The sequence below is a fragment of the Zootoca vivipara genome, chromosome 11 (assembly GCF_965207765.1).
Source record: "Zootoca vivipara chromosome 11, rZooViv2.hap1.1, whole genome shotgun sequence".
Classification (NCBI taxonomy): domain Eukaryota; kingdom Metazoa; phylum Chordata; class Lepidosauria; order Squamata; family Lacertidae; genus Zootoca; species Zootoca vivipara.
This window is the reverse complement of record NC_142594.1, coordinates 37,283,375-37,311,245: the sequence shown is the minus strand read 5'-3', so window position 1 is coordinate 37,311,245 and position 27,871 is coordinate 37,283,375. Positions and strand designations below refer to the sequence as shown.

The 27,871-nt window shown below is 44.1% G+C and overlaps 1 protein-coding gene across 1 annotated transcript in view; it reads left to right on the top strand.

Moving 5' to 3' along the window:
- Positions 1-12,697: 12,697 nt before the first annotated feature.
- C11H10orf67 (chromosome 11 C10orf67 homolog) overlaps positions 12,698-27,871 on the top strand; it is a 51,622-nt gene continuing 36,448 nt past the window's right edge. Inside the window, exons 1-5 of the mRNA XM_088654518.1 lie at positions 12,698-12,867; positions 16,044-16,164; positions 17,252-17,395; positions 18,769-18,843; positions 19,752-19,901. Of these exons, the coding sequence (XP_088510644.1) occupies positions 12,698-12,867; positions 16,044-16,164; positions 17,252-17,395; positions 18,769-18,843; positions 19,752-19,901 (660 nt within the window). The remainder of the gene's footprint in view (positions 12,868-16,043; positions 16,165-17,251; positions 17,396-18,768; positions 18,844-19,751; positions 19,902-27,871) is intronic.

Genomic DNA, 27,871 nt, shown 5'->3' with positions numbered 1-27,871 from the left:
ATAATTATTTTGGCGTTTTCACACCTTGTGTAACTAAAAGAAAAAGAAAAAAAGATTATGCATTGCCTCCCCAGAGGACAGCACACATACCTAAACTCACAGACTTACTTTGAGTATTTCACAAGCATGAAAACAGGAATCATAATCATAGAATCATAAGACTTGTAGAGCTGGAAGGGACCACGAGGGTCATCTAGTCCAACCCTCTACAATGCAGTCTTTCGTCCAGCATGGAGCTCGAACCCACAACCCTGAGATTAAGCGTCTCATGCTCTACCAACTGAGATATCTATGGTTAGGAGTTTAAATTTACCTGTGCATCCTGTTTGGGGGCTCCTTAGAATATGCCAACACTCTCTGAATTTCTGCTCCAATCTCTAATTGCTAGACAGTAGGCTAGATTATCCAATGAACAGGTTCCTTGGTAAAGGATGGTTTATGAGAATCAGTTAGGGTGGCCAGATGCAGAAGAGGACAGAGGTCTTACACCTTTCCACAGCTATGCAGAAAAGGAGATTTAAGCATACGTATCTTGGGCTGGGGTGCAAAGTGTTGAACAATGCCGACCTGGATTCAGACCCTGTTGACTTCCCTTACACTCAGACGGGGTGTGAGGAAGGCCAAAAAAAGTGAGTGACCTTCAAATGGAATCTCCTGTTTTTATACAAATGCAGTACAATCATTGCTGGTTGGCCAGCTCTCCATAGATCCTGTGCTCACTTGCTGTTTTTTGTATGGATGCGAAAGGGAAATTTGGGGGCCTACTTAGAGTAGTGTATGTTGACTGTCAAGGGTCTTCAAAGCCGCCATCTGGACAGGCGAACTTAGGCATCTGGATGAATCTGCCGGATCAAAGAATTGCCTCAGAACAGACCAAAATATAAACACACTACTGTATACAGAAGTTGTTCCTTTTACACAGTAGCCAAAGCATGTCAGAAATGTGAAGCTGGACATTTTAAAGAAATTGTGTATGGTTCTGCAATTCGTTGACTTTATTTACATTTATTTTTATGGCTTTGCATTCCCTAAGATCTATAGTCTTAACATATACAATCTCTGAGCAACTCAGCGCTCGCTGCAACGTAGCGTTCTTGAAGGGATGCAGTGACTGCCAGCAATGCCGTTGAAATGTCACCGCCTGTCAGCTTGCCAGACATTCTTTGTGACACTGCAACTATGCTATGCATATACTTAGAATCAACTTTCCTATGAATGATGTAAGTTACATACTCAGTGGTAATATACGTGTGTCAGTATCATGAGCTGGTCTTTTACGAGAAGATGCGCTTTTTATTTCTAAATAAAGTTAAGTTAGACTGGGTTTCCAGTAACATTTAAGAGTAACGGGGTGAATTACTGGATGGAGTTGGGGTGAATTAAATAAATAAACCACTTCTATCCTGCATTTCCTCAATAAGCCCAACATGGCTAACAGCACAAGTTTTTTTAAAAAGAGCAACTTAACAGTTTTTAAAACAATTTGGTATCAGAAATAAATACAGTAACTGGCTTCCTATCTCCCTGGCAGGGAGCAGGTTCAACTCCAATTACCAGGTGCCTGGGGACTGCGGGAGAAAGAGAAAAGGACACTCTGGTCCTGTCCATCAGCCAAAGGACCCTGAGCAAACATTTGTTACTGAAGCAAGAACATCAGCCAGGGAATACCAGCTGGATAAATAAGACCCACTTATAGCTTACGGCTTCATTTTGGTCTCCCTTCTCTTCCTTTGTGTGTCTTTTTAGTTTGCAGTGCTGTGGGTTAAACCACTGAGCCTAGGGCTTGCCAATCAGAAGGTCGGCGGTTCGAATCCCCGCGACGGGGTGAGCTCCCGTTGCTCGGTCCCAGCTCCTGCCAACCTAGCAGTTCGAAAGCACGTCAAAGTGCAAGTAGATAAATAGCTACAGCGGGAAGGTAAACGGCATTTCCATGTGCTGCTCTGGTTCGCCAGAAGCGGCTTTGTCATGCTGGCCACATGAACCAGAAGCTGTACGCCAGCTCCCTCGGCCAATAATGTGAGATGAGTGCCGCAACCCCAGAGTCGGTCATGACTGGACCTAATGGTCAGGGGTCCCTTTACCTTTACCTTTAGACTGAAAACAGGGCTTGATGTCTCCTGCTTGATGTCAGCCACTTTTGGGAGATAATGGTTGTTTGAAAAACGGAGAAAAATGGGATAAAAATAAATAAATTCAATAAAGCAGCCATAAAAGATGAAACAACAGAGTGACAAAAGATTTTAAAAGGCAGTAACCATTAGAGGGCTTGTCCACAGGCTCTGCTCACCCAGCATCCATCCTGATTCCCTTGCACAAAGCCTAGGTGGGGTCCAGTTTATATGGAGTATTCACTCTTGAGTTGTTTACAGGGAGGCTGACAATGAGCACTCATCCCGCATTGATCCTGATTTGCTAGTAGGATGTGTATTACACATCTTCCCATTAATCGCTCAATTGTCCCATACAGTTCAATGCATTTTCACATCCCTTTCCAAACCACACACACACACAAAAAAAAAAAAAAACATTCGGAAAAAGTGGATGTGTTGCGCTAGAGCAAAGTATCACTTTAATTGTGCAAAGCTAAAGTTCCAGTATGCCCTTGAATGCATCCTGCAAAACATAGTGCGGTGGTAGCTTAACCACAGCAATTCAAAATGCTTCCCAAAAAAGGGGAACGGTTGTTCTACATCTTGCCATACACCTTTGTATCTTCTATGAATATGCATGAAAATATCCATGCTGTCAGGGCCACAGAAAATACTGGATTTTGTGAAAAGCGATTTATCTGATGTATGTCACCTGCCTCTCCACCCCACCCCTGCCATTTATGCAAAATGTCTACTTCTCTGCTGCAGTCAGGGAAAGAAAGCCTATTGTGTGCGTAGGCGCAATCTCATGTTTCTGCTAATAAAGAAAAATGTCTCCCACACTTCAAAGTTTCTGGTGGTTTAGTAATCATTTATTGCTGGGCACATTCCAAGGAGCATTTCAATTATACAGGAGGAAAACCACAACAGAGCAAACAACTCTGGCAAAACATTGGTATCCAATGACGTCAGTCGCAATGCTGCGCTCACAGCTACTTTACTAAATATAAGACGGGCAAAGACTAGTACAAGTGGAACATTTGCAAATAGTGAAGGAGGGAGCTATACTTTCCTTCACTCTGCCTGCTCCCTTGATGAATCCTGACTTATGCCCACCCTATTCCCTAAGCAGTTGTTCTTTTTGTTTATCCAGCCTATCTAATTTATATTGTAAATAAACAGCTTGGTCAGAGATGTGTCATCTGTGTTCTGTAAATACCTTGCACAGTGTTGCAGGCAACTGAATGTCAAGCAGCAGTTATCATACCAGCAAGGAATGTTACCTATTGTTTTGTGATATACCCACTTCCACAAAGGGCAGCAAGCTCCTGGAGCCACTGTATATTGCAACCGTTTTCTTGTGTTTTGCAAAGAAAAGTATGGGCCCTAACGAAAGGAAGGGAAAGAGTGAGACTTGCATTACAAGAGGCATCTGCAGCAAAACGTTGCATTGTGGATGTAGTGTTCTCTTGTCCAGGAATTCAGCAATGCCCTTTGCATGGATACTCCATTCAAGTCCCTCTCCACCTGACCTTCTATTTTCCTGCCCTCTGCCTGCCAGCTAGCATGAGCGTTATTAGCCCTCATTGGGCTTTTGGGGTTCTCCCCTGCCCCAAATACCACGCAGGTTTCATTTTCTCTAAAGGTTTTTATGTGCTCCTGCAAAGCCAGGGATTCCCAGCAGGCTCTTCTTCAGTGCATTTGGCTTTCAACCGGAAGGTTGGTGGTTTGAGCCCACCCAGGGATGGCTGTGGGCAGGATTCCCTCAGGATCCCCTGCAACTCTACAATTCTATGATTTAATGCTGATGCCTCTTTTTGGACATGGATGGTGCTGTTCTGGCTACAAAAGGACTGGCATCCAAAGAACTGGTCTTCCTATGATGATATCCAGGGCAGTTTAATCATATTTTTTGTAACAACAGGCAAAAATATGATTAACCATTATCAAATTATGACTTAATTATTATTATTATTATACATTATTATTTATTTATGCATTTAAATGCCCTTGTTGCAAAATTGTACACACAAAACTGTACGGACTTAAATCATAAAACATGACGTGCCTAACAAAAAATGGGTCACTAGGGGAATAAACTACTAAACGTATTATTTTACAGTACATAATAATGAGATAATTACTGTAAACAGGTAAAATGAGTCATTCAGAAAATCAACCTGGAAAACAGGAGGGTAATAGGAGTGAGCTAATGAGTGGTGCCTGCTTATCTATGCCATCCTGCAATATATGCTGCAAGTATTTCTCATCTCTGTGTTGTTTCAATTGTATATTTACCGTAATAAAATCACACCATACAGTACAGTGTAAAAATTATGTTTGTTTTTCTCTCCCCTTGCCACCTTCAGTTTTTGCGACAGCTTTTCTCTTATGGCTGTTTGCCAGAGTATATTATACCACTGATCAATATTCATCAAGTGGAAAATGATTCTAAATTATATTTAATTATGTAACCTTACAAACATGCTCCAGCACATCATCCATGTTGCCACTTAAATATTCCAAAATCAATCACATATCCTTCTGAATTTGAATTTGAATACAATGAGGCTGCCATGTCAAACTTTTTTAAAAGTTCCTCTGATTTCAGTAGAAAAGCTGAACGCTGATTAAAACACCCCCATTCACATCAGGAGAACTTTAAAGACATTAACTTTGGCTAATAGTGTTCACATATATATATTGTTGTTGTTTAGTCGTTTAGTCGTGTCCAACTCTTTGTGACCCCATGGACCAGAGCACGCCAGGCACTCCTGTCTTCTACTGCTTCCCGCAGTTTGGTCAGACTCATGTTGGTGGCTTTGAGAACACTGTCCAACCATCTTGTCCTCTGTCGTCCCCTTCTCCTAGTGCCCTCAATCTTTCCCAACATCAGGGTCTTTTCCAAGGATTCTTCTCTTCTCATGAGGTGGCCAAAGTATTGGAGCCTCAGCTTCATGATCTGTCCTTCCAGTGAGCCCTCAGGGCTGATTTCCTTAAGAATGGATAGGTTTGATCTTCTTGCAGTCCATGGAACTCTCAAGAGTCTCCTCCAGCACCATAATTCAAAAGCATCAATTCTTCGGCGATCAGCCTTCTTTATGGTCCAGCTCTCACTTCCATACATCACTACTGGGAAAACCATAGCTTTAACTATACAGACCTTTGTCAGCCAGGTGATGTCTCTGTTTTTTTAAGATGCTGTCTAGGTTTGTCATTGCTTTTCTCCCAAGAAGCAGGCGTCTTTTAATTTCGTGACTGCTGTCACCATCTGCAGTGATCAAGGAGCCCAAGAAAGTAAAATCTCTCACTGCCTCCATTTCTTCCCCTTCTATTTGCCAGGAGGTGATGGGACCAGTGGCCATGATCTTCGTTTTTTTTTATGTTGAGCTTCAGACCATATTTTGCGCTCTCCTCTTTCACCCTCATTAAAAGGTTCTTTAATTTCTCCTCACTTTCTGCCATCAAGGTTGTGTCATCTGCATATCTGAGGTTGTTGATATTTCTTCCGGCAATCTTAATTCCGGCTTGGGATTCATCTAGTCCAGCCTTTCACATGATGAATTCTGCATATAAGTTAAATAAGCAGGGAGACAATATACAACCTTGTCAGTTGTTCCATATCCAGTTCTAACTGTAGCTTCTTGTCTCACATAGAGATTTCTCAGGAGACAGATGAGGTGATCAGACATTTCTTTAAGAACTTGCCATAGTTTGCTGTGGTCGACACAGTCAAAGGCTTTTGCATAGTCAATGAAGCAGAAGTAAAATAAAAAAATTCCTTCAGTAGCACCTTAAAGACCAACTAAGTTTTTATTTTGGTATGAGCTTTCGTGTGCAGGTGCTACTGAAGGAATTTTTTTATTTCACTTCGATCCAGACCAACACGGCTACCTACCTGTAACCAGAAGCAGAAGTAGATGTTTTTCTGGAACTCTCTAGCTTTCTCCATAATCCAGCGCATGTTTGCTATTTGGTCTCTGGTTCCTCTGCCCCTTCAAAATCCAGCTTGCACTTCTGGGTGTTCTCGGTCCACATACTGCCTAAGCCTGCCTTGTAGAATTTGCCTTGTCGTGGCGAAGGGGCTTGAATAACTCAGAGAAGCTATGAGCTATGCCATGCAGGGCCACCCAAGATGGACAGGTCATAGTGGAGAGTTTTGACTAAACGTGATCCACCTGGAGAAGGAACTGGCAAGCCACTCCAGTATCCCTGCCAAGAAAACTCCATGGACAAAGACAACAGACATATATATATATATATATATATATATATATATATATACACACACACACACACACACACACACACACACACACACACTGCAATCCTATACATGTTTACTCAGAAGTAAGCACCTCTTGCTTTCAACAGGGCTTACTTACCTGAGAGTAGAGGACTGCACTTTCCTGGGAGTCTGAGTCCCATCAATCTCAACGGGGTTTAGTTTTGAGAAGACACTACAGAACTTCAGTGCAACAAAAACTTTTGGGAGAGGCTGTAATTCAGAGGTATCAGGCTGGGAAACATCACTGTCTGCAATGTGAGCACTATTGCCAATCAGATTAGGCAGCACAGAGCGAGATTAACCAGTGATCTGATTTATGATAAAGCAGTTTAATATCTCATAAATACTGTTCCATTAATGGGGGCGGGGAATGCTTTCATCCTTCTTAGAAACTAGGAATCGCTCTGTGTGGTGCTATAAATATGTCCCAGAGATTCAATAAATGGTAAGTTATGACAAATAACAAGTGTTCTCCAAATTCCAGTTAGCTCTTGCTACTCCTGTGCTAACGTTCCACTTTGACATCTAGCCCAGCATCCTAGTCTCATTGTGGGCAACCAGATCTGCTTGCGGGAAATCTGGAAGCAGGACATGAGCACCAGAGCCCTCTCCCCTTTTACAGTTGCCAGCAACTGGAATTTAGAAGCTTTACTACCTCCAACTGTGTAAGCAGACCGTAGCCATATTGACTGGTAGCGACTGAGTGCCTTATCCTCCATGAATTTGTCCAATCCTTTTGTTAAAGCCACCCAAGTCAGTGACTCTGACTCATGTCACACTAGGTGAAGTGCTAGCTCAGTCGGTGGAAGATGAGGGTTGTGGGTTGGAGCCCCACGTTGGGCAAAAGATGCTTGCCTTGCAGGCGGTTGGAGTAGATGACCCTCGTGGTCCCTTCCAGCTCTACAATTGTACGATTCTATCCAATGACATCTGGAGGGAGCCAGGTTGGCTTCCTCTCAGGGCCGTCTTAAGCATGCGAAGATCCCTCCGGTGCCCCCCCCCGCCCCGTTTCCCAGCGTGGCTGTCTGGTGGGTGCTGTGTTAATCATATAACATATAACACTTACATTGCTAAGTGATGTACAGTACATAGGTTAAAAAAAACCCAAGACAAACATATTTACATTCATGCATGGCATTTTAATGTAACTATATTTGTGTTTATCTGTCCAGGTGTCTATAGAAACTTTCTGTCCAACATGAATAACTAAAGTCAGTAGCTGCTGGGGAATGGTTTGTTTCTGGTGTGAAATATGCTTCGTAAATTTCACTGCAATCATTAATATTAATAGTTAGCACAATATTTCTCTGTGACTTGATCACTATAACTGATTGCTATCACAGTGTGTATATTGGGTGAGCTGGTAGTGTTCAAGTGTCGTATTCCACCTTTCACCATACATAAATTATTATGAAAGTATTATACACTGCCTATGATCACTGGAATCATCTCGCTGCCTCTTGCTTTGCATTACAGTGGGAGATATTGGAACCTGTTTGCTCTGCGAGAACTCATGGAAGTGCAAAAGGCAGGGTGGAAGAAAAGGATCTATTACAGGCTCAGAGTACAGTAATCCCACCCATACCTTTCCTTATGTTGTCATAAACTCTTGTACAAGCTGCTGGCTATAATGCTAGACCTTCTCCCTCTCTGCTCACAGCCCCAAAATACAGCGCAAGTGGGTCCTGCAACAAAATGTTGCATTGTGCCCCCAGACACTGACTGCTAGCTAGCCAGGTCCTCTGGGAGAAGGAATATGGCCACAACCTTTTTAGTTATAGTTATATCAAAGTTTGATGCAAAGATCCACTTATCAAACAGCCTGTCCACTGGAATATACTGGAGCTAGCCTACCTGCTGGACCCACCAAGAGGTGGTTGCTGGACTCTGGGTCCCACCGGTGTTGCCCATAGATGGTGGTTCCTGCTTGCCCCTTGGGTATGGGGAAACTTGCCCAATCCCAAGGCATTCAGTTCCTACCTCCTCCAGACCTGCCTAATGCTCACCCCACCAACGAGTCGTGACAGGTGCACACAAAAACCGCAACCAGCAAACATACCCTTGCTATAGGAAAGGCAGAAATATTGGGGATAATTCAGACTAAAATTCCCAAGTGTCAAAAAATGTTATATATGTACTGTATTTTCCGTCTATAGGACAGCCCCCCCATGTATAAGACGCTACCTATTTGGGGGGACTCAGATTTAAGAAAATGGGGGGGGAGATATATCTGTGTATAAGATGCCCCCTAATTTTCGACATTATTTTTTAGGGGGGAAACCTAGTCTTATACACGGAAAAATACAGTATGCTGCTACTGTGGCCTTTGTTTTGTTAGCCACAAAATGGAAAATGAGCAAGGTCCCAAAAAAGAAGAATGGCAGATTTAAAGCTTACATATTTAACATGTAGAATAAGAGAACAAGAAGAACATGCGTTTAGAGAAGATTGGAATATGCTTATTGAATATATGGGGGGAATTGTGAACACTTCAAAATCTTGGCAGCATTAAGATAAATTCAACAGTGTAAATAAGTTTTGATGGATGTAATAATGGAATATTGTTTAGTTTTTGTAAAATATGCAGGGATTTATGATATTCAAAATGAACCATGGAAAGAGAAGAAGGGAAGTCACTGATGCTGTATTTTTAGGATGTTTAAATGAGTATTTTAAATTGTAAAACCAAATTATACAAAAAAAGAAGGAAAGGCAAAAATATAAACTGCAGTGTGAACAAAAATAATAATAATCTCCCAGTTCCATTAACTAGCCACAAACTATCATCCAAGCAAGAACAGTTACAACGGAGAAAGGGTGGGTGGGGAAGAAGGCTGTGTCATGGCCAAGCTGGCTGAAAGAGCCTAGCCATGGACCAAAGGAAGCAAGTCTTCCCTCTGGACCATGCCCAAACCCTGCCCACTGCAGCACAGCAGACACTCGTGCCAGGCAACAACTCCGCTCCGTAGAGTGGCAACAACTCAGGAACTGTCACGTGCTGTGTTGAGGATTAAAGCTACTCCATCCCATTCATTTTCTCTCTTCCTTTTTTCCATTCCACTTGCAACTGCCAGTCAGCACTGTATGGTCACTTAGCATCATAGCTGCCAAGTTATCCCTTTTTTAAAGGGATTTTCCCTTATGCTGAATAGGCTTCCTCGCGAGAAAAGAGAAAACTTGGCAGCTATGCTTAGCATTCCCAGTCCTTACTTGCCTCTTTGGGGAGTTCCCAGCCCCTTAGGGATTCCCCCACCCACCCACCCATAAAGATGGTTTGTTTGCAAGCGCTGGGGTTTCTCAAGTCTATGGATACCTCTCTCCAGTGAAAGGGTTTTGGCTACATAAGTAAATGCACTCACAGCCTGAACACTAGAAATGGCAAGAGCAATGCACAGTTATAGCACTTAGTCCTAGGCCATTGTGGGATGTGAAACAGGTGCAGTCAAGTCACAACAATTCCTAGAGAGTCCACTTGGAGGACTGTGGAGGAACATATGACTAGCTTGGTTTCCTGTTCCTCCACATGCAAATGAGTTGGAAAAGGCGGCAGATAAATTCACTAGCCAGCAGCCATTTCCCTCTCATCTTAGTGAGTCTCTCTCTAGGCTTCCAGCCCAGAGAGAGATGAGATGGAGTCTCACTTCCTATAAGTAAACTTCACATGTATATATCACTTTTTTACCTAAGCCAGTCTAGCTCCTGAGTGTGCTGTATCTCAGGAAGATTGTAAGTAAACATCTTTTATACTTTTAAGAGCATTGTGTCGTGTCTTTTCTTTTAAGAGGGATAAAGGGGGAAATACCAGGAAAATACACTTTATTTTACAGGCTTAAATCAAGCCTGCGCAAACGCTTTTCTGCTGTGCATTTGCTAAGGGAATGTTACTCTGCTAAGTTTGGAACTTGCTAGCACAAGCTGGGATAGGATATATTTAACAATATCTCCTCATCCACATCCCTGAACATTTCCATAGCCATGGGTAGGCAAACTAAGGCCCGGCCCAATTGCCTTTTCCTGCCCGCGGAAAATGCATCCTTGGGTTATTTGTGGTTATATTTTTTAAAACAATATAGTCCGGCCCCCCACAAGGTCCGAGGGACAGTGGACCAGCCCCTGCTGAAAACGTTTGCTGACCCCTGTCCTAGACTGACCTACAAGGGTTGAATGCTTGTGCCAGCATGTTGTAGTATGGAGGATGCGGCAGCAAATCTATTACTCTCCTTTAAATACTAGGGCCAGCATCTCTCTCTCTCCCCCCCCCCCCCGGCGTTTCATAAAACTGAGACCTTTCCAAATAGAGATCTGTGCTGGTTTTCAAAAAGTGAACCTCTAAATCATGTTCACACCCACGCCAGAAATTATTGCAGATATTATAGCTTTTTTACCCATTCCATTAATCATGTATATTTGCATTGCTATAGTTACGTGCCTCTTTCGGAACGAAGGAAGTAACCATTTTGTAAGTCACTTTTCCTCACAGGACACAATGAAAGATTAATAAAAGAAATGTGGGGGGGGGGACATTCAACACCAGTAAATACAGGAAGACACAATTATGTCATTAATTCTGTTTGCTATATGTAAATTCAGACACTGCATGTAGACTCATCCTAAGCTACCTTTAAGGCAGAAAACTGTGTCATCAGAATGTTCCTTGAACAGTTAAAAATGGGTGGTTATTCAAGCTTGGTGTAAGAAGGCCTTGTTTGATCTGCAAAAGATTAGCTGCAAGACTCCTGCTCTGGGTGCAACAGGTCTGAAGTGGGGTTCAAATCCCATGCAAACAATGTAAAATAGGTGGTATTGGGGGGGGGGGTATGTTTGGTGATAGAGCCCCTACTTTGCATGCAGGAGGTCCCAAGCTCAGTTTTCTGTGCCTCACAAAGCAACGCTACAAAAGAATCACTTTACCACAGCAATGGAGGAACCTCAGACCTGGGTGCCAAATTCTGCCCTCTTAACATCTCTATCTGGCCCAGGTGACCCTGCACATCCCTCCCACCCCCTTCTTTCCTAGCCACACCTTTAACTGGTCCTGCTTCACACTTTCCCTGGGTGATTTTGCTTGGTTGCAATGTGTCCTTGAGCTGTGGCAATGCCCCCTGCTTCCCTGGATGGAGGAATGTGCATTGCGGAGCTGGTTAATCCCCTGACCTTTGGGTGGCTGCAAAGTAGCTTGTTGTACCAAGGTAGGAGTCACATGCATTGCCCTGCCTACTTTTGCCTCCAGCCTCACCCACCCTTGACATGTGGACACAGAGGGTTGTCCACAAAAGAACAGAACCCGCCCCCTGCCCCCCGAATAACCCTACTGCTGGCTGTCAGAAGATACCATACTGGGTTAGAGGCCGACCAGTAGCCTGACTCAATATAAAGTACTGTACCTTAATTCATAGTGTTTCTTCTGTCTTGTGAACCACAACCTCAGTCCTGTCTGTAAAAACAGGGGAAAAAATTATACGGGCTTAAGTAGGCCCATAAACTGTGTTCAGTACTGCAATAATATAAAAAGATTAAGAGTGTTTCTTTGAGAATGTGCAGAGTACACTCCCTCAATCAGATGGGAGGGTTTGAGGATATGACTCTCAACTTGCACAGACTCAGACCCCAGGCAGCCTATTCGGAGCCTGAGGGAAGCGGCCTCAAAACCCATCCTCCATTTTAGCCTTAGGCACAGAAGTGATGTGAGGCAAACTCTGTATCTGGGAGGGTAAGGTAAAGGACCTCTGTACTGTCGAATTCAACTATGGGATGTGGCCGCTTCAGAAAGAAGGAGCCGGCGTTTGTCCACAGACAGCTTTCTGGGTCATGTGGCCAGCATGACTAAACTGCTTCTGGCGCAACGGAACACCGTGACGAGTGCCAGAGTACACGGAAACACCATTTACCTTCCCACCATAGCGGTACCTGTTTATCTGCTTGCACTGGTGTGCTTTCAAACTGCTAGGTTGGTAGAAGCTGGGACAGAGCAACAGGAGCTCACTCCGTAGCGGGGATATGAACTGCTGACCTTCTGATCGGCAAGCCCAAGAGGCTCAGTGGTTTAGACCACAGCGCCACCTGCTCTCCCTCCAATCTGAGAGGATGGGCAGAGGTGCCCCTAGGTGATTCTTCATGCCCATTCATGGTTCCATGAATGGAGGGGGAAAGTAGGTAGAAGGGGAGGGAAAGAACTCTGCAGGAAATCATCATTCCTCCTTCCTAGAATGGAGAGCAGCAGCCCCTCCCTTTGAGTGCGCCCTGCTTGTTGTCATGGCACCCCCACCATGATGAGCTCCTGACTAGTGTTGTTCCTCGCAGTTCTGGAAGAAGAGGAAAGATGGCCCGGGCCATGTCTCCCCCCACAAACCTCTTCCATGAAGAAGAGGACATGGGTGCCACCGAGCGCACACGGGCCCTGCACTCCACGCGGAGGCTGAGCATGCACCCCAACATCCTTGACCTCCTGACACTGTATTTCAGCTCTGATGAGTTGGAGCCGGACTACCGGTAACACGTCCGAGCTGCCTGCAGGGGGCGATGGGGAGAAAGTGTGAGAAGGGAAGCGAAGCGAAGGCATTCTTCCATTCTTCTCCTTCCGATGAAGCTCTGTGGAGAATTCAAAAGCTTGCCTTTATATCTCACCACCATTTTCTCCAAGTGGCTCAAGGAGGCGTGGAAATTATTCTCCCCCATTCTATCCTCACAACAACCCTGTGAGGAAGGCTAGGCTGAGAAACTATGATTGGCCCCAAGTCAGTCAGCTTCATGGCTGACTGGGGGATTTGAACTCGGGTCTCCTAGGTCCTAGTCCAGCAGTCTTACCGCCATACCACAATATAATACACCACATGTAAGACCCAATTGGGTCTGACTCCGGAACAGATGATGCTGGCTATTCATAGCTGCTAATTTGTGTTTTACTTTTTAAAATATTGTTTTTATTTATTTATTAGAAATATATATCGCTTAATAAAAATATGTAGTTTACATTAAAAAAATAAAATTATAATAAAATTTCCTTAAAGCTAGGTAAAAACCAAACAAAAGTATATATCAAAATGAAACTGAACAGTGTTCAAAAGAGAGAGTTAAAAATTAAAGAATCAGAGTCTAGGAAGTCTGGATAAATATATTTTATAAGAGACCTTTAAAAGTCATTACTGTCTTATCTCAAACTACCGGAGAGTGTGCATTCCAGAGGAGAGGTGCATATCTTTATTCTGTGCTGCATAATCTATGTTCGTGAGCCGCCCTGTATTCCTCTTTTAAAGGAGGGGCAGGATATAAAAACTAGATGATAAATATATGGACTGTCTGGAATGAGGCAGCTTCCCATATATTTCTTCAGTTTTTTCCATTGAGTCTTGGAACCAGAGAATCGTCCTACCAGCTATCCCTCATTTAAGAATTAAATAGCACAATGTATTGCAAATCCCGTCATATTGAACAACTACATGGACACTCCAGATTTAATTGGAAACTCCATGCTTCCTTGTGGAATTCCTGTGGCATCAGGCCGTTAGTATGTCCCATTAGTGCTGTGCACCAGAATTAGTTTCCTGGCATCTCCAGTTTATTCTCCCAGTGTAGAATGGTTTAAAACTGAACTGTATCTCTGAGCCACTTTCTGAACCAGGAATTGCCTCTATCATCCTTGCCATTAAAAATGGATGTTAAACTTTCTTGCGTTGCTATTTAAAGAACTTGTAGATATGATGAGAATTACAAACAGGGAACACTTGCATGTTGCAGAAATGCGATCAGGGGAGTGGTTCTGAGAGATGTTAACGCAGAAGGCTATTTTAAAAAAATCGAACTGGCATTTGTCCCCGTTTTGCATTAAGAGTTCCCCTTGCAAATGAGCCACGTTTAGCCTGGGTGACGTACACATTGACTCAGTCTCATTCTACAGCCAAGAGACTAAGCAGCTGCCTTGACCACCTGTTCCCTATTGCTGGAAAATCCAGTCATGTTTAGAATAGCAACCACCTCCCAAAGATTTCCGTGTTGTCATTTCACCCACCTTGTTAATCTGGGCTTCCGAAACATTGCCACAGTGGAAGTGCAGGGAAGGAAGGCAGGACCCCTATAGTACAACGGAAGAGTGCACATGGCAGATGAAACCAAATGGCGATCCATCTGTGCTCCCCAGAGAAATAACATTTTGAAATCTAAGCAGGGCTTAGCTTGGTCAGTGCTTTGATGGGAGACTGCCTAGAATCCCCTATGCAAGCTGCTTTGAAAGCGGGTGTGGGATAAAAGTGAACTCAATAACTCTGTGAGTGATGGGATTTCCTTCTAAAATTATTCATTATTGGGGAACATATATAAACCCTCTTTAAACTTTATACATACAAGTAGTGTGGAGAGTGGGGACTCTTTTTGCTCCCCAAAATTTAGAAGGGAAACTCTGAAGCAGGGAACTTTCTGTACTTTGTGGAGGATCCCCACACAATTTAAGACCCTGATCTATGCTCTATATCAGGGGTAGGCAAACTAAGGCCCGGGGCCCGGATGCGGCCCAATCGCCTTCTCAATCCGGCCCGCGGACAGTCCGGGAATCAGCATGTTTTTACATGAGTAAAATGTGTCCTTTTATTTAAAATGCATCTCTGGGTTATTTGTGGGACCTGCCTGGTGTTTTTACATGAGTATAATGTGTGCTTTTATTTAAAATGCATCTCTGGGTTATTTGTGGGGCATAGGAATTCGTTCATTTTTCCCCAAAAAATATATTCCGGCTCACCACATGGTCTGAGGGACGGTGGACCAGCCCATGGCTGGAAAAGGTTGCTGACCCCTGCTCTACATTGTGCAGGCAGCTTCCACAAGTAAAGGAGAGGAGGCTGCTGGATCAGGCCAATGGCCTATCTAGTGCTGCATCCTGTTTTCGCAACGGCCAACCAGGTGTCTGTGGGAAGCCTGCAGTCTGCATCTAAACATCAGAGAACTCCCTGCTTTTACAGTTTGTAGCAACTGGTATTCAGAAGCATCTAGGTTGGTGGCCATCATTTCCTCCTGTGGCAGTAAGTTCCATAGGTTAACTATGCTTTGTGAAGAAGTACATTGTTTTATCCTGAATCTTCCAACATTCAGCTTCATTGGATGTCCAAGAGTTCTGGTGTTATGAGAGAGGAAGAAAAACTTTCCTGTATCTACTTTCTTGTTGCCGTGCAAAAATTTTATAGACTTCTGCTTCAGAAGTTCACCCTCCAGCTCATGAAGAATAGGGAGCGGAGCGGAGATTCACATGCCTGACCCCTCTCTTGCATTGCTTTTACACATGAGTAAAACACCTGAACGAGGCAATAGCATAAAAGCTTAATGCAGGGGTCAGCAAACTTTTTCAGCAGGGGGCCGTTCCACTGTTCCTCAGACCTTGTGGGGGGCCGGACTATATTTTGAAAAAAATATATGGACAAATTCCTATGCCTCACAAATAACCCAGAGATGCATTTTAAATAAAAGGACACATTCTACTCATGTAAAAACGTGCTGATTCCCAGACCGTCCGTGGGCCGGATTGAGAAGACGATTGGGCCGCATCCGGGCCCTGGGCCTTAGTTTGGGGACCCCTGGCTTAATGGATAGTTTGGCAGATTATTGCTATTTTAAGTTTACATTTGTTCGGTATAATATCTTTGCTGTTTCAACTAACTATATTCCAACAAAAAATTCCATAGGCACACGATTTCAGATAACCTGAAAATAGGTTTTGGGGTCTCAGATCATGCTACTCAAACAGATACAAGTGAAATAGGAGATATAAAGGTCTTTATAGAAACGACAAGAACTTTATTACAGGTAAGCCGTTTTCTGCCCATCTCTCAAGCAGAGCTTTGCTGGAATACATATGTGGCACTGTAGTTGTTTACATGGGATGCGGGTGGTGCTGTGGTTTAAACCACTGTGCTGCTTGGACTTGCTGATCGGAAGGTCGGTAGTTTGAGCCCCCACGATGGGGTGAGCTCCCGTTGCTCTGTCCCAGCTCCTGCCAACCTAGCAGTTCGAAAGCACACCAGTGCAAGTAGATAAATAGGTACCGCTCTAGCAGGGAAGGTAAACGGCGCTTCTCTGTGCTGCTCTGGCTTTGCCAGAAGCGGCTTAGTCATGCTGGCCACATGACCTGGAATAACTGCCTGCAGAAGCAGACAAATGCCGGCTCCCTCGGCCTATAAAGTGAGATGAGCGCTGCAACCCCAGAGTCGTTCGCAACTGGACTTAACTGTCAGGGATCCCTTTACCTTTACCTTTAGCTGTTTACATTCTTATTTTGTGCCAACAACAGCCATTTTTAACCATTCTAAACATCTGCATTCATTCTTGCTTCAGAAATCGTGGCTATTTTTTCATTCCTTTTATTGTCAAAGTCCTTATTGCCACTATTATCAACTATAGATAGCATAGGCAGGGGGAAAGTGAGATCAAACTGTTTACGAAGCGCAAGCCATGGGGAAGCTAGGCTTGTCTTTGTAATGCTAAGCTTTAATACTTGTAATGCTGAACTGTAGCTTAGCACAGGTCTGAGAAACCTCTGGTCTCCTCCAGATGTTGCAGGACTACAGTTCACATCAACCCTGACCATTGACCATGCTGCCTGGGATTGATGGGAGTTGAAGTCCAACAATATCAGGGTGCCCCAGGCTCCCTATCCCTGGTTTTCGCTGTTCTGTCCAAACTAACCCACTGAAACAGGTATGCAATTATGGCAGGTGTCTGGGTGTGATTTTAGTGGGTTAAGATGCCCCTTCCCAGGCCAACTGGCACAGTCTTTGTGTGGTGCTGTTCGTTTAGTGTGCTGAAGCAGCTTGTTTGGTGGCTCCGTTCTGTTCAACAGCCACGTAATAAATCGTTTCCAATGAGTGTGCCATTAATCCTTTTGCGTTTTCAGTTCACAGACACACTCTACAATGATTTTGCTATGTACCGAAAGATCCTTAAAGCGCAGTATGAGGAAAAAATACAGGAAGAGGCAACCAAGCTCTGGCAAGCCATAAATGACAGGCTAAAATACATTGATGACTTTTACAAGCAGGTACAGAGCAACTTTCCTCATTCTGCTTTAAGCATCGAAGTGCTGAAGTGTAAAGCATCAATGCGTAATCTGTGTGAAGGCTTTGTGTTTGTTTGCTATTTGGTTAAAGCAGTGTGTGTGTGTGTATATCATATGCTGGCAGCTAGCAGTGCAATACCGAAAGCACATCTACACTGTTTATTTAAGTGGTTTACCCTGTAATTCCCTCGCTGTGCCATAGAGCTCAGCCTAAGAACCAGCCCCAAACTGGAGCTCTTTTTTGTTGCTGGCAGGGTGGTGAGAGAGAGATTGTTGAATGGGTCTCCCTTCTTTTTCCTTTCCTCTCTTTTTAAAATAAGTGATTATGTTTATATGTTTTTGTTTTTTTTTAAAAAAAAATCAGCCTTTCAGTCCGGGCGTGTGTTATAGCAATTGTCAGCACAATCCCCTGTTCACGGGTTAATCAAAAATAAGCATGAGCTGAGTTCCATGAGACGTAGTCTCAGGTTGGTGTCCGTAAGGTGGCTCTGCACCATTATTCTGCAATGTTCCAATTGCATTCATAACAGTGGGATATACACCACGGATATGATCCAGGGATTGATTGTGCTGAGCTCCAGCAGAGCCAGCAATAGGCAGCTGAGCCCTGGCAAGCCCTGGGCACGGTCTGATATCTGCAGGGTTCATGTGCAGTCAATGCTGACACAGCAGGGGACTGGACAGAACAGCCTCCTGGTCCCTCCCTGACCAGAGAACAGGATGCTGTGGGCTTGTGGCTCCACCTAAAGGCAATCCATTGTAACTGCTTCTACAGTGCCAGTCACAACCTTTCTCCAGAACTTGTGTGCTTGGGTGTTGCAAGGGCTAAAGGTGTTGGAAGAGGCAAAAACAAACTTGAGGATTGTACCTTTGCTCCAAAGAGCAAAGATAATGATGGAATTGTTTTCTTTCTTTCCTTCCTTCCTTTTTTCCTCATTCTCTCCTTCCTGCTTGTTGCATTTCTATCTCACCTTTTTCTCCAAGGAGCTCAAGGTGGTATACACAGTCCCCCCCCCTCATTTAAGCCCCACAACAACCCTGCAAGGTAGGTTAAGGCTGAGAGGTAGAGACTGGCCCAAGGTCACCCAGTGAGCTCCATGGCTGAGCAGGAATTTGAACCCTGATCTACCATGTCCCAGTCTGACACGCTAGCCACTGTACCACCCTAGCTTGTGGTACGTCTTTTTTATTTTGAAATTTACAGTTGGGCAGGACCCATTTTATTGGGACCAACCAAAACGTCCTAAGAAAGGCACTGCCCAACAGTGGACTTTGAAACATTTCCTTACGGGCTTTGCCTTTTACCGTTTTGATAACCTGTAAAAAAAAAGGTAAATCTCCCCCTTTAATTACAGAAAGAGGTGAAACTGCGATATAGCTACCAGCAACAACTATGTGATGCACTTGCAATTCTCCAAACAAACTATAACGTGAGTTTTTGAATTATCGCTACTGTGTATATTTTATTTATCTGACGCAGCGCGGGGTGCAGCACACCCTGGTTTGCATGCTTAAGGAACTCAGAGTTGGAATGCCCCAGCTAAAAACCTGGCCCTGTGAGCCAGGGCACAAAAAGAGCAGTTCTTAGGGTCAGGTGCAAACATCATACAAACAGATATGGTATCCTTGTGCAGGCTCTGGGATTCACCCCTGCTCTTGGCTGAGTTGTTCGTAGATAGCAGAAGCAGCTACTGGTACTGGAATACAGGTGCCCCCCACCTATCCCTTTCACCCATCTGATCGTAGCTGGTCATATAGTTGTAGAGTTGGACCAAATGGATCATCTAATCCAACCCCCTGCAATGCAGGAATCTTTCACCCCACCAGGAGCTCGAACCCATGACCCTGAGAGTCTCATGCTCTATCAACTGAACTACCCATCCAGATACATCCCTCCCTTCCCCCACAACCTTCCTCTGCTACCCTTAACTACTGAAATAAAACAAGAAGTTTGCATTTGTAGGTAGCTGGCATACACTGTGTGCCCAGGAAGACTATGGTGTCCATTCCTCTGTTCTCCTCCCAAAGCTGCAATTCCCAAAGCTCTCTGTGAAGAATCTGGGAATCGTAGCTCTGGGAGGGGAATTGTGGGGCGGCCTACTGACAATGCTCAGCACCCTAAACTACAGCTCCCAGAATTCTTTGGGGGAAACCATGGCTGTTTAAAGTGGCACCATAGTGCTTTAAACGTAGGTTGCGGATGTAGCCAAAGTCAGGCATGATTTAGTGTTACAAAAACCAATCCAGCGGTTGTGAGGCTGCTAGCTGTTGCTGCTGTGCCTTCTGACTGCGATCAAGTGCTTTGTGTCTCTCATTAATGCTCCTCTATCCTTGGCAGAAATATTTCTTACTTGACCCATCTGAAGAAGGTGGAGAAACCTTACTTTCAAAAATACAGAGACTGAGGGGCAAGCTTGAGGAGCAGGCTGCTACAATTGAAAATTTGGAGGCAGAGGTAACGAGGCTTAAACAAATATCCCCTGAAAAGGTAGGTGATTTTTCCAAAGCCTTTAGCGCAGGGATGTGGGCTTCCGGGTGCTGTTGTTATTGTTTGTTGCATTTATATCTCACCTTTTCCTCCAAAGGAGGTCAAAGTGGCTTACCTGGTTCCCCCCTCCTCATTTAATCCCCACTGCAACCCTGTAAAGTAAATTAGACTTAATGGCCCAAGGTCACCCAGTGAGCTTCATGACCAAGTGGGGATTTGAACCCTGGTCTCCCAGGTCCTAATCATATCAGTCTGCCTCAGGACAGATCCCCATTGGAAGCTGCACTTAATGCAGAATGCTGCAGTACAATTGCTGACAGAAGTGAGGCCTTGTCAGTATATAACGTCTGTGCTCTGAGATCTGCACTGGTTGCCAACTTGCTACCAGGCCAAGTTCAATATGTTCTTCGTATATAAATCCCTTAGCAACTTGGGGCCAATTCAACCACTCTGATGGGCGGAATTGGCACTACAACCATAGCTGCCAAGTTCTCCCTTTTTTAAAGGGAAATTCCCTTATGCTGAAAAGGCTTCCTCGCGAGAAAAGGGAAAACTTGGCAGCTATGACTACAACAGGGACCACATAATACCCGTTCCACATTTTTAAGAACTCAGTCGTTTAGTGTAGCAGTGTGGGAATGTTGCGGATAGTAGGAGACAATATATTGATTAAATCCTTCCTCACACGCTAGTGAGCTAGTAACAGAGCACATTTCCTTGCACATTGCTGGAAGCAAGCTGATGGATTCATTAGAATTGTTTGAGTTGAGCAATCCAGTCTGGCTTGTCCAGATTGGATTGTTCCTTGTAAATTTCCCCTTTAGTTCCCTATTAAAAACAAGGGTGACACAATAGTCTTCTTTTAAAAGTAATGATGAAGCTTACTTACATTCAGTTCACAGTATTGTCCTGAAGGTAGGCTTTAATCTTGTAGTTAAAGTTACAGTTGTAGAGAAAATAAGTCTGAGCTAGGCCTCAGACTTTCTATCTTGTGGCTTCCATCCTCTGTAAGGATGAGTCATCAAAAGGATGAGTCATCAAAAGAGGAGTCCAAAAGGTGAAATGGAAAAAAAGGAGAAAAAGAGTCAAAATAGGAAGATGGCTGCTTGACTGGCCCTTTTATAGGGTCCGCTAGGGTCATGCCCATCTACCTGGGTCACACACAGGAGGAGGCGACTCCAGAGCAGGTATGACAGGAAGTCCTCTCTGTCCAGAGCAACATTCCCCAGCGTGTCCACTCTAGGAAACAGGAAATGTTGTATTTGACTGCTACAGTGAATGATACATCCCACAGGCAGCACCCAGTGCCGGATTACCAAATAGGTAGAGTTGGCATTGGTCTATGGGCCTTACAACAATGGATCAAAATAATATTGATTTGATCTTGAAATAAAATTACAACCAAGCTTTTTTTAGTTCAGTGTGAGGGGGATCCTGAGATTTCGACTGCCATGGAACTCCCTGCCTATTGAGATTAAGCCTCCCCTAAACAACTTTCAGCACCTGCTAAAAACCTCTTTGTTTAGACTTGCCTACCCAGATGCTTAGAAAGTTAAGGTAATTTTAATCTTAGTATTTTAACTTTTGTATGTTTCAAAGTATGGTTGCAGGTTTTTCTTGATTTTATTGTTTTATCTTTTTGTAAACCGCTTTGAGGTTGTTGTTTTTTTAAAAATAATAATCAAGCGGTGTATAAATTGTATGAAATAAATAAAAATAAAAAGGTGTAGCTGGTAAATGTTGTTAGTGTAGAAAGGCAAATGTATTTCTCTCTAGGACTGTGAGTTGCTACAGGGGGAGCGTTGCATAGTCATAGCTGTCCTTATGTTATTCTGATGATACTCCATTATGGAAGGTCTTTGGACTGGGGTGTCTGCATGGTGAATTGGGTCTCAGTCTTGTTTCTAAACGATAGATGATTAAATTGCAAATGTACCCTATATTCCATCAAAGGACTCCACAAGTCATACTGGAGTTTAAAGAAATTTTTAAGCACTAAATTTTTAAGCATTAAAGAAAATATAACACCGTCTCATAACATACAGTTTTGAAGTGGGGAAATTGCAGTATGAAGTTAGTAACTCAGAAATTACATAGGGTGATAAAGTTTGAAGCCTCCAAAACTTAACGACTTTTGATGGCCATTGACGTTCATATTTCATATCTACAGTATCTTCTAAGCCAAAAAACTTGATGTGGGCAGATGGTAGGGAGAGCCTCGCCACAAAGCCTTCCTCCCTATCTGTGACAAATAGCTGCAGAATGCTGCAGAAAACCCCCCCTTTGCTCATTTTTATGTCATTTTGCTGCAGCAAGGCTAATTGTTTTATTTACATTAAAAAATTCCTTCAGTAGCACCTTAAAGACCAACTAAGTTTTTACAGTATTTTGGTATGAGCTTTCGTGTGCATGCACACTTCATCAGATACAGTTTTATTACAGTTCTTATTTATGACAGATGGTGGCGGTAGAGCTATAGATTCACCATGCAAAGCCCACAAACTGAAGCCACAGCTCAAGATTTGAGAGAACTATCTCTTACAAACAGAACACATTTGATTTTAAAACATTTTTTAATCTGTGTAAAGAATAGATTACAAATAGTTGCTATTGTTAATTATGATGGTGTTGGTGACAAGCATTGTTATCAGTATTGTTGTTGTTGTTGTTGTTGTTGTTGTTATTGATATCCCCTTCCTCTCCTCCCACCACTGCTCCCTATACTCTGACTTTGCAGCAGATTTGGGGGGGAGGGATGTGGCAGCTGTAGAGAGGGAGATCCATTTTGCTATATAGTAGAATCATAGAATTGTAGAGTTGGAAGGGACCACGAGGGTCATCCAGTCCAACCCCCTGCAACACAGGAATCTTTTGCCCAACATGGGGCTTAAACCCATGACCCTGAGATTAAGAGTCTCACGCTAGTAGTAGCAATAATAATCTATATGCCTCTTTTTAGCCCAAAGGCCCCCAAAGTAATATGCAGCGGAATTCAAGGCAATAAGATAACAAGATAAAACTAATTTGTTATGATCCTTGTGGCTCATGGCGCAGTGAGCTGTTGATGCGTGAGTTCTGCCACAGCTAAGGAGCTAACCTTTTAAGCCTCTTAAGTCCTGAAACATTTCTTTAAAAGATCCTTTGAAATTGTGGATTTACTGTGTAACTACATAGAGTGGAACAATTTGACTAATCGTTTCTTTGTACTGCGTGGTGTTTATTAACACCCTCTGTCAGATCCTTAACTGGAGCAATCCTAGAGGGTTTTGGGAAGTATTTTGGAGAGTCATGTCAACTCCAATGGAATCATATCAACTGCAGCAACTAAGAACAGTTTTCTGAAACCCATGGCTTATTCTGGGGGTGGGGTGGGGGGGCGATGGTAGGGACTCACTTTAAATTGCCCATGTGCTTTTGGAGGGTTATATACCAATTTTAGCTTCAATAATTGCTGCTGTTTCCTAATTAATTGTAATTATTTCTAAAGAAGAACAGCTGCAGATTAATATAACAGATGACTTCTCACACCTCTGCATTTCCACTGATTCCCATAGACCTGAATGGGTGTCAAATGCTTGATCACTGTGATCATCGCTTACTCCTGTACTTACATGATCATCAGCACTTAGCAGTTTTTCTGCTTTGAGCTTTTTTATTTTGTGTAAATGCCCAGAGAATTTGCACAAATGGACAGTATACAGATGATGATGATGATGATGATGGTTTTTTAAATTGTAAACTGTATTTTATTACCTGTGCCCAAAGAACTTAATTAGATTGTATAGCATACAGATGATGAAGATAAAAATACAACCTTGAAACAGTCCCTTTGATATCAATAGGATTAACTCGACAGCAAAACTCTGTGTACAGCAATATATGTATATCCTACTTCACATCCCAACCTTAAACATATTTTACTTGGAGTTAGTCACATTTTGTTCAGTAGCATTTCCTTGTAAGCAAGTGTGTTTGTATTTTAATGTAACTTACTCAGATTCTCCTAGAGATTATTCAACTTGTTCAGTTCTGGTTTGCAACCAGTTAAACCAATGCAGCCACTTCACAACGTGGGAGAGAACTATAAACCATTCATTGGTCTGAGCTGATCATAATGACAACATATACCAGACATAGCAGCGTTCTGAACCAGCATTCGACACCCAGTTGTGTTCTGATAGAAACACCTTGTGGCTGAGACAGCCATGTGGGCCACCCTGGGAAATTATTTGAGGGGATGAGTAGGAATCCCCATATGTCAGGGACTGGGCAGATGAAGAGGAATGGTGGAGACCGCCTCCCCAGGGGCCTTCCAGAGAGGAAGAAGGGGCAGATAGTATAGATCTGGAGGGCACAGGTCACGCCCTAGGTAGGAGAAGAAGAGGGAAGAAGTTAGGAAATAATGGAATACGAGGAGCAGGAACCAGGTAGCATAGAACAGGCAGAGCCTGAGCAGCAGCTGACTGATACACTGTCGCTAGAGAGCATCCCAGAACCTGTTCCCTCCCAAATAGCAGAGGGAAGAGGGCTCAAAGGTTGGTGGCACTTAACAGCCGCCGTAGGAGGGAGGAGAGTCTGAGTAATAGGGAAGTGGAGAGAAGAGGAGGTGGAGCTTCACTCAAGGCATTGTCAGAATATGAACTGTGTGGATGGAATTTTGCCCTGGTAATTCTAATAATAAAAAGGAACTGAAAAGCTCACTTTTTCCCTATCTCTCTCCTTTACTGGGCAGGCAGCCAGTAGCCGCTGCCAGCACCCTGACACCAGGGTGATCAATAAAATTAATTGAATTATAAAATTAATCAAATAAACCAGACTCTTTGAAAAGGTGGTGCTGCACAGAGCACAAGTCCGAGTGCAAGGGACAGCCACCCACTTTCACCTGCACTTGAATCTTGAGGCCAGCCTCACCCTGGTGGCAAAGTTGCACTGCTAGATTGTAAGCAAGCTTAAGATTTTGTGATGGGGCTTCGCATAAGTATAGGGAAGTAGGGCCCTACCACCAGGCCTGCCCCCAAAGTTGTGTCCCTCCTTCCAGCTCCAACCAATTCCTTCTTGCATGGATGATCTCTGGTGCATATCTTGGCTGCATGAAGGTTCTCATCTTACATGTGGTGTATGTATAGCCAGGGGTAGGCGGGGGGGGGGAGCTTGGTTGCCGGATGTGACCCCATTCCTCCTTTAATGCATCTTGTGAACACCCCTGGTTGCACAGGGCTTCCGGTTGCTTAGAGGAGCTCTCAAAAGTACAGGTAGTGAACCATGCAGACCTTCCCTCAAGGGTGTGTGACTGCCTGGAGTGCCTGGAGGCGGTTGGAGGATGGGTGGCAGCTAACAGATTGAGGTTGAATCCTGACAAGACAGAAGTACTGTTTGTGGGGGACAGGAGGCGGACAGGTGTGGAGGACTCCCTGGTCCAGAATGGGGTAACTGTGCCCCTGAAGGACCAGGTGCGCAGCCTGGGAGTCATTTTGGACTCACAGCTGTCCATGGAGGCGCAGGTCAATTCTGTGTCCAGGGCAGCTGTCTACCAGCTCCATCTGGTAAGCAGGCTGAGACCCTACCTGCCTGCAGACTGTCTCGCCAGAGTGGTGCATGCTCTAGTTATCTCCCGCTTGGACTACTGCAATGCGCTTTCCGTGGGGCTACCTTTGAAGGTGACCTGGAAACTACAACTAATCCAGAATGCGGCAGCTAGACTGGTGACTGGGAGCGGCCGCCGAGACCACATAACACCGGTCTTGAAAGATCTCCATTTGTCTCCCAGTTCATTTCCAAGCACAATTCAAAGTGCTGGTGCTGACCTTTAAAGCCCTAAATGGCCTCGGGTCCAGTATACCTGAAGGAGCGTCTCCACCCCCATCGTTCTGTCCAGACACTAAGGTCCAACACCGAGGGCCTTTTGGTAGTTCCCTCGTTGCAAGAAGCCAAGTTGCAGGGAACTAGGCAGAGGGCCTTCTCGGTACCTGTGGAACGCCCTCCCATCAGATGTCAAAGAGAAAATCAACTACCAGACTTTTAGGAGACATCTGAAGGCAGCCCTGTTTAGGGAGGCTTTTAATGTTTAATAGATTACTGTATTTTATTTTTCTGTTGGAAGCCACCCAGAGTGGCTGGGGAAACCCAGCCAGATGGGCGGTGTACAAATAATAAGTTGTTGTTGTTGTTGTTGTTGTTGTTGTTGTTGTTGTTGTTGTTGTTGTTGTTGTAGAGGCCAGGCAGGGGGATGGACAAGGGGGACAGGTAGGTTGGTGAGGTGGAGCTGGTGGACACCACCCAGCTTGCCTTTACTCAGATGGTGTCAGGGTGGTGCCGACGGCTCCCGGCTCACCGCCCAGGAAATCAAACGCAGAGAAAGAGAGAGCTTTTCACTTCTTTTATTTCTACAGGATCTCAAGAAGACACAGGAAGAGCGCCTTACTCTAAAGCCCATGTTCCTCTTAGCAAAGCTCCACCCCCCTCTGGCCATTAATTCCTATCAATCAGACTCATCCTGCTGCTAACAGTGGCTACTAAGTGCAAACTTCCTTTGGGCTCTCTGTTCAGTGTCTGCTTCTCTGAGAGGGAGAGGGCTCTGGTAAACTGTTCATAGACAGTGTGTCACTTGGCTGCTGCACAGCTGATTCCTGCCTCCTCTGTTCAATGCCACCTTGCTCCTGTTTTACATCACTCATTAGTTCCCAACATCTCCTCTTCTTCTTCTTCTTCTTCTTCTTCTTCTTCTTCTTCTTCTTCTTCTTCTTCTTCTTCTTCTTCTTCTTCTTCTTCTTCTTCTTCTTCTGGGGTATGACCTGTCTCAAACCACAAGTCTAGGTCTATACTTTCTGCCCCTTCCTTCTCTCTGGAAGTTCCTCCACCAGTCCTCATCACCTGCCCAGTCCCTGACAGATGGAGTCATTTCATGCAATACACACATGGAAGGGAGGGAGGGAGGCCAAAATCTGTGACGAGCACAGCCAGCCCTTTCCCTTCATACGCAATGGATGCCTGTTGAATGCATGTTTTACCTGATCCAGCACAACAAACAGGGAGATGGTTCTGCTCCACCAGCTTAGAGCAGGGTGCCACTTCAGCTTCATTGGTACAAAACTCTGCAGCCAACCAACTGAAGCTCCCCCCCCAAAAAAAGAGATCAAGCTGCTAGAATTGTATCTGGTGGAGAGAGGGTGGACAGTAGCAGTTTTAATGAAAAAGAGAGTCCTCCCTCCCCAAATCCTCAAGGGCTCCCAATCTAGCTAGCTAACATGAACACCAACTAGGCACAAAGGAGGACAAAGAAACAAAGGAATTGGGACTTTTTGGTAGTGAAGAGTAAGTGAAGGGCCTCTGTGGATGCTCTGTGTATAATAGTGCAACAAACACACAGCTGTTTTACATAATTCCTTCTTCTTCTTCTTTTCTTCTTTTTTTTAAAAAAATGTCCTGAGATGGCAGAAGAAACTGAGAGCAGGTGGAAATACCAAGAAAATGTGCAGAAGGAATATATTTCCTGGGGACAGAGTTGCTGTTGCATGTTGACCATGTTTTCCTAACGTTCAAATGTCAATCCCTTGTTGCTGAAAAACCTAACTCTCCCACTGATCAACAGTTAGTGCACCTCTTGCAATAATTTGCAAAGTTTGGTTCAGAGAGTTTGCCATGGATACTTGTCCTGTGGCTGGAATGTTCATTCCCCCTCTTCAGTTCTGAAAGTAAACCTCCTCTGTTGATGGCAGAGGATGTTGTTGTTGTTGTTGCTGCTGCTGCTGCTGTTGTTATAAATTTCAGCTTATACAGGGCAGTCTCTAAATGACTTGCATCCAAGTTTTTGAAAATGCAGGTGATTTAAAACTTAGCTGTCATCAATAGCTACAGGTAGGTAGCCATGTTGGTCTGCCGTAGTTGAAACAAACAAACAAAAAAAATTCCTTCCAGGAGCACCTTAGAGACCAACTAAGTTTGTCTTTGGTATGAGCTTTTGTGTGCATGCA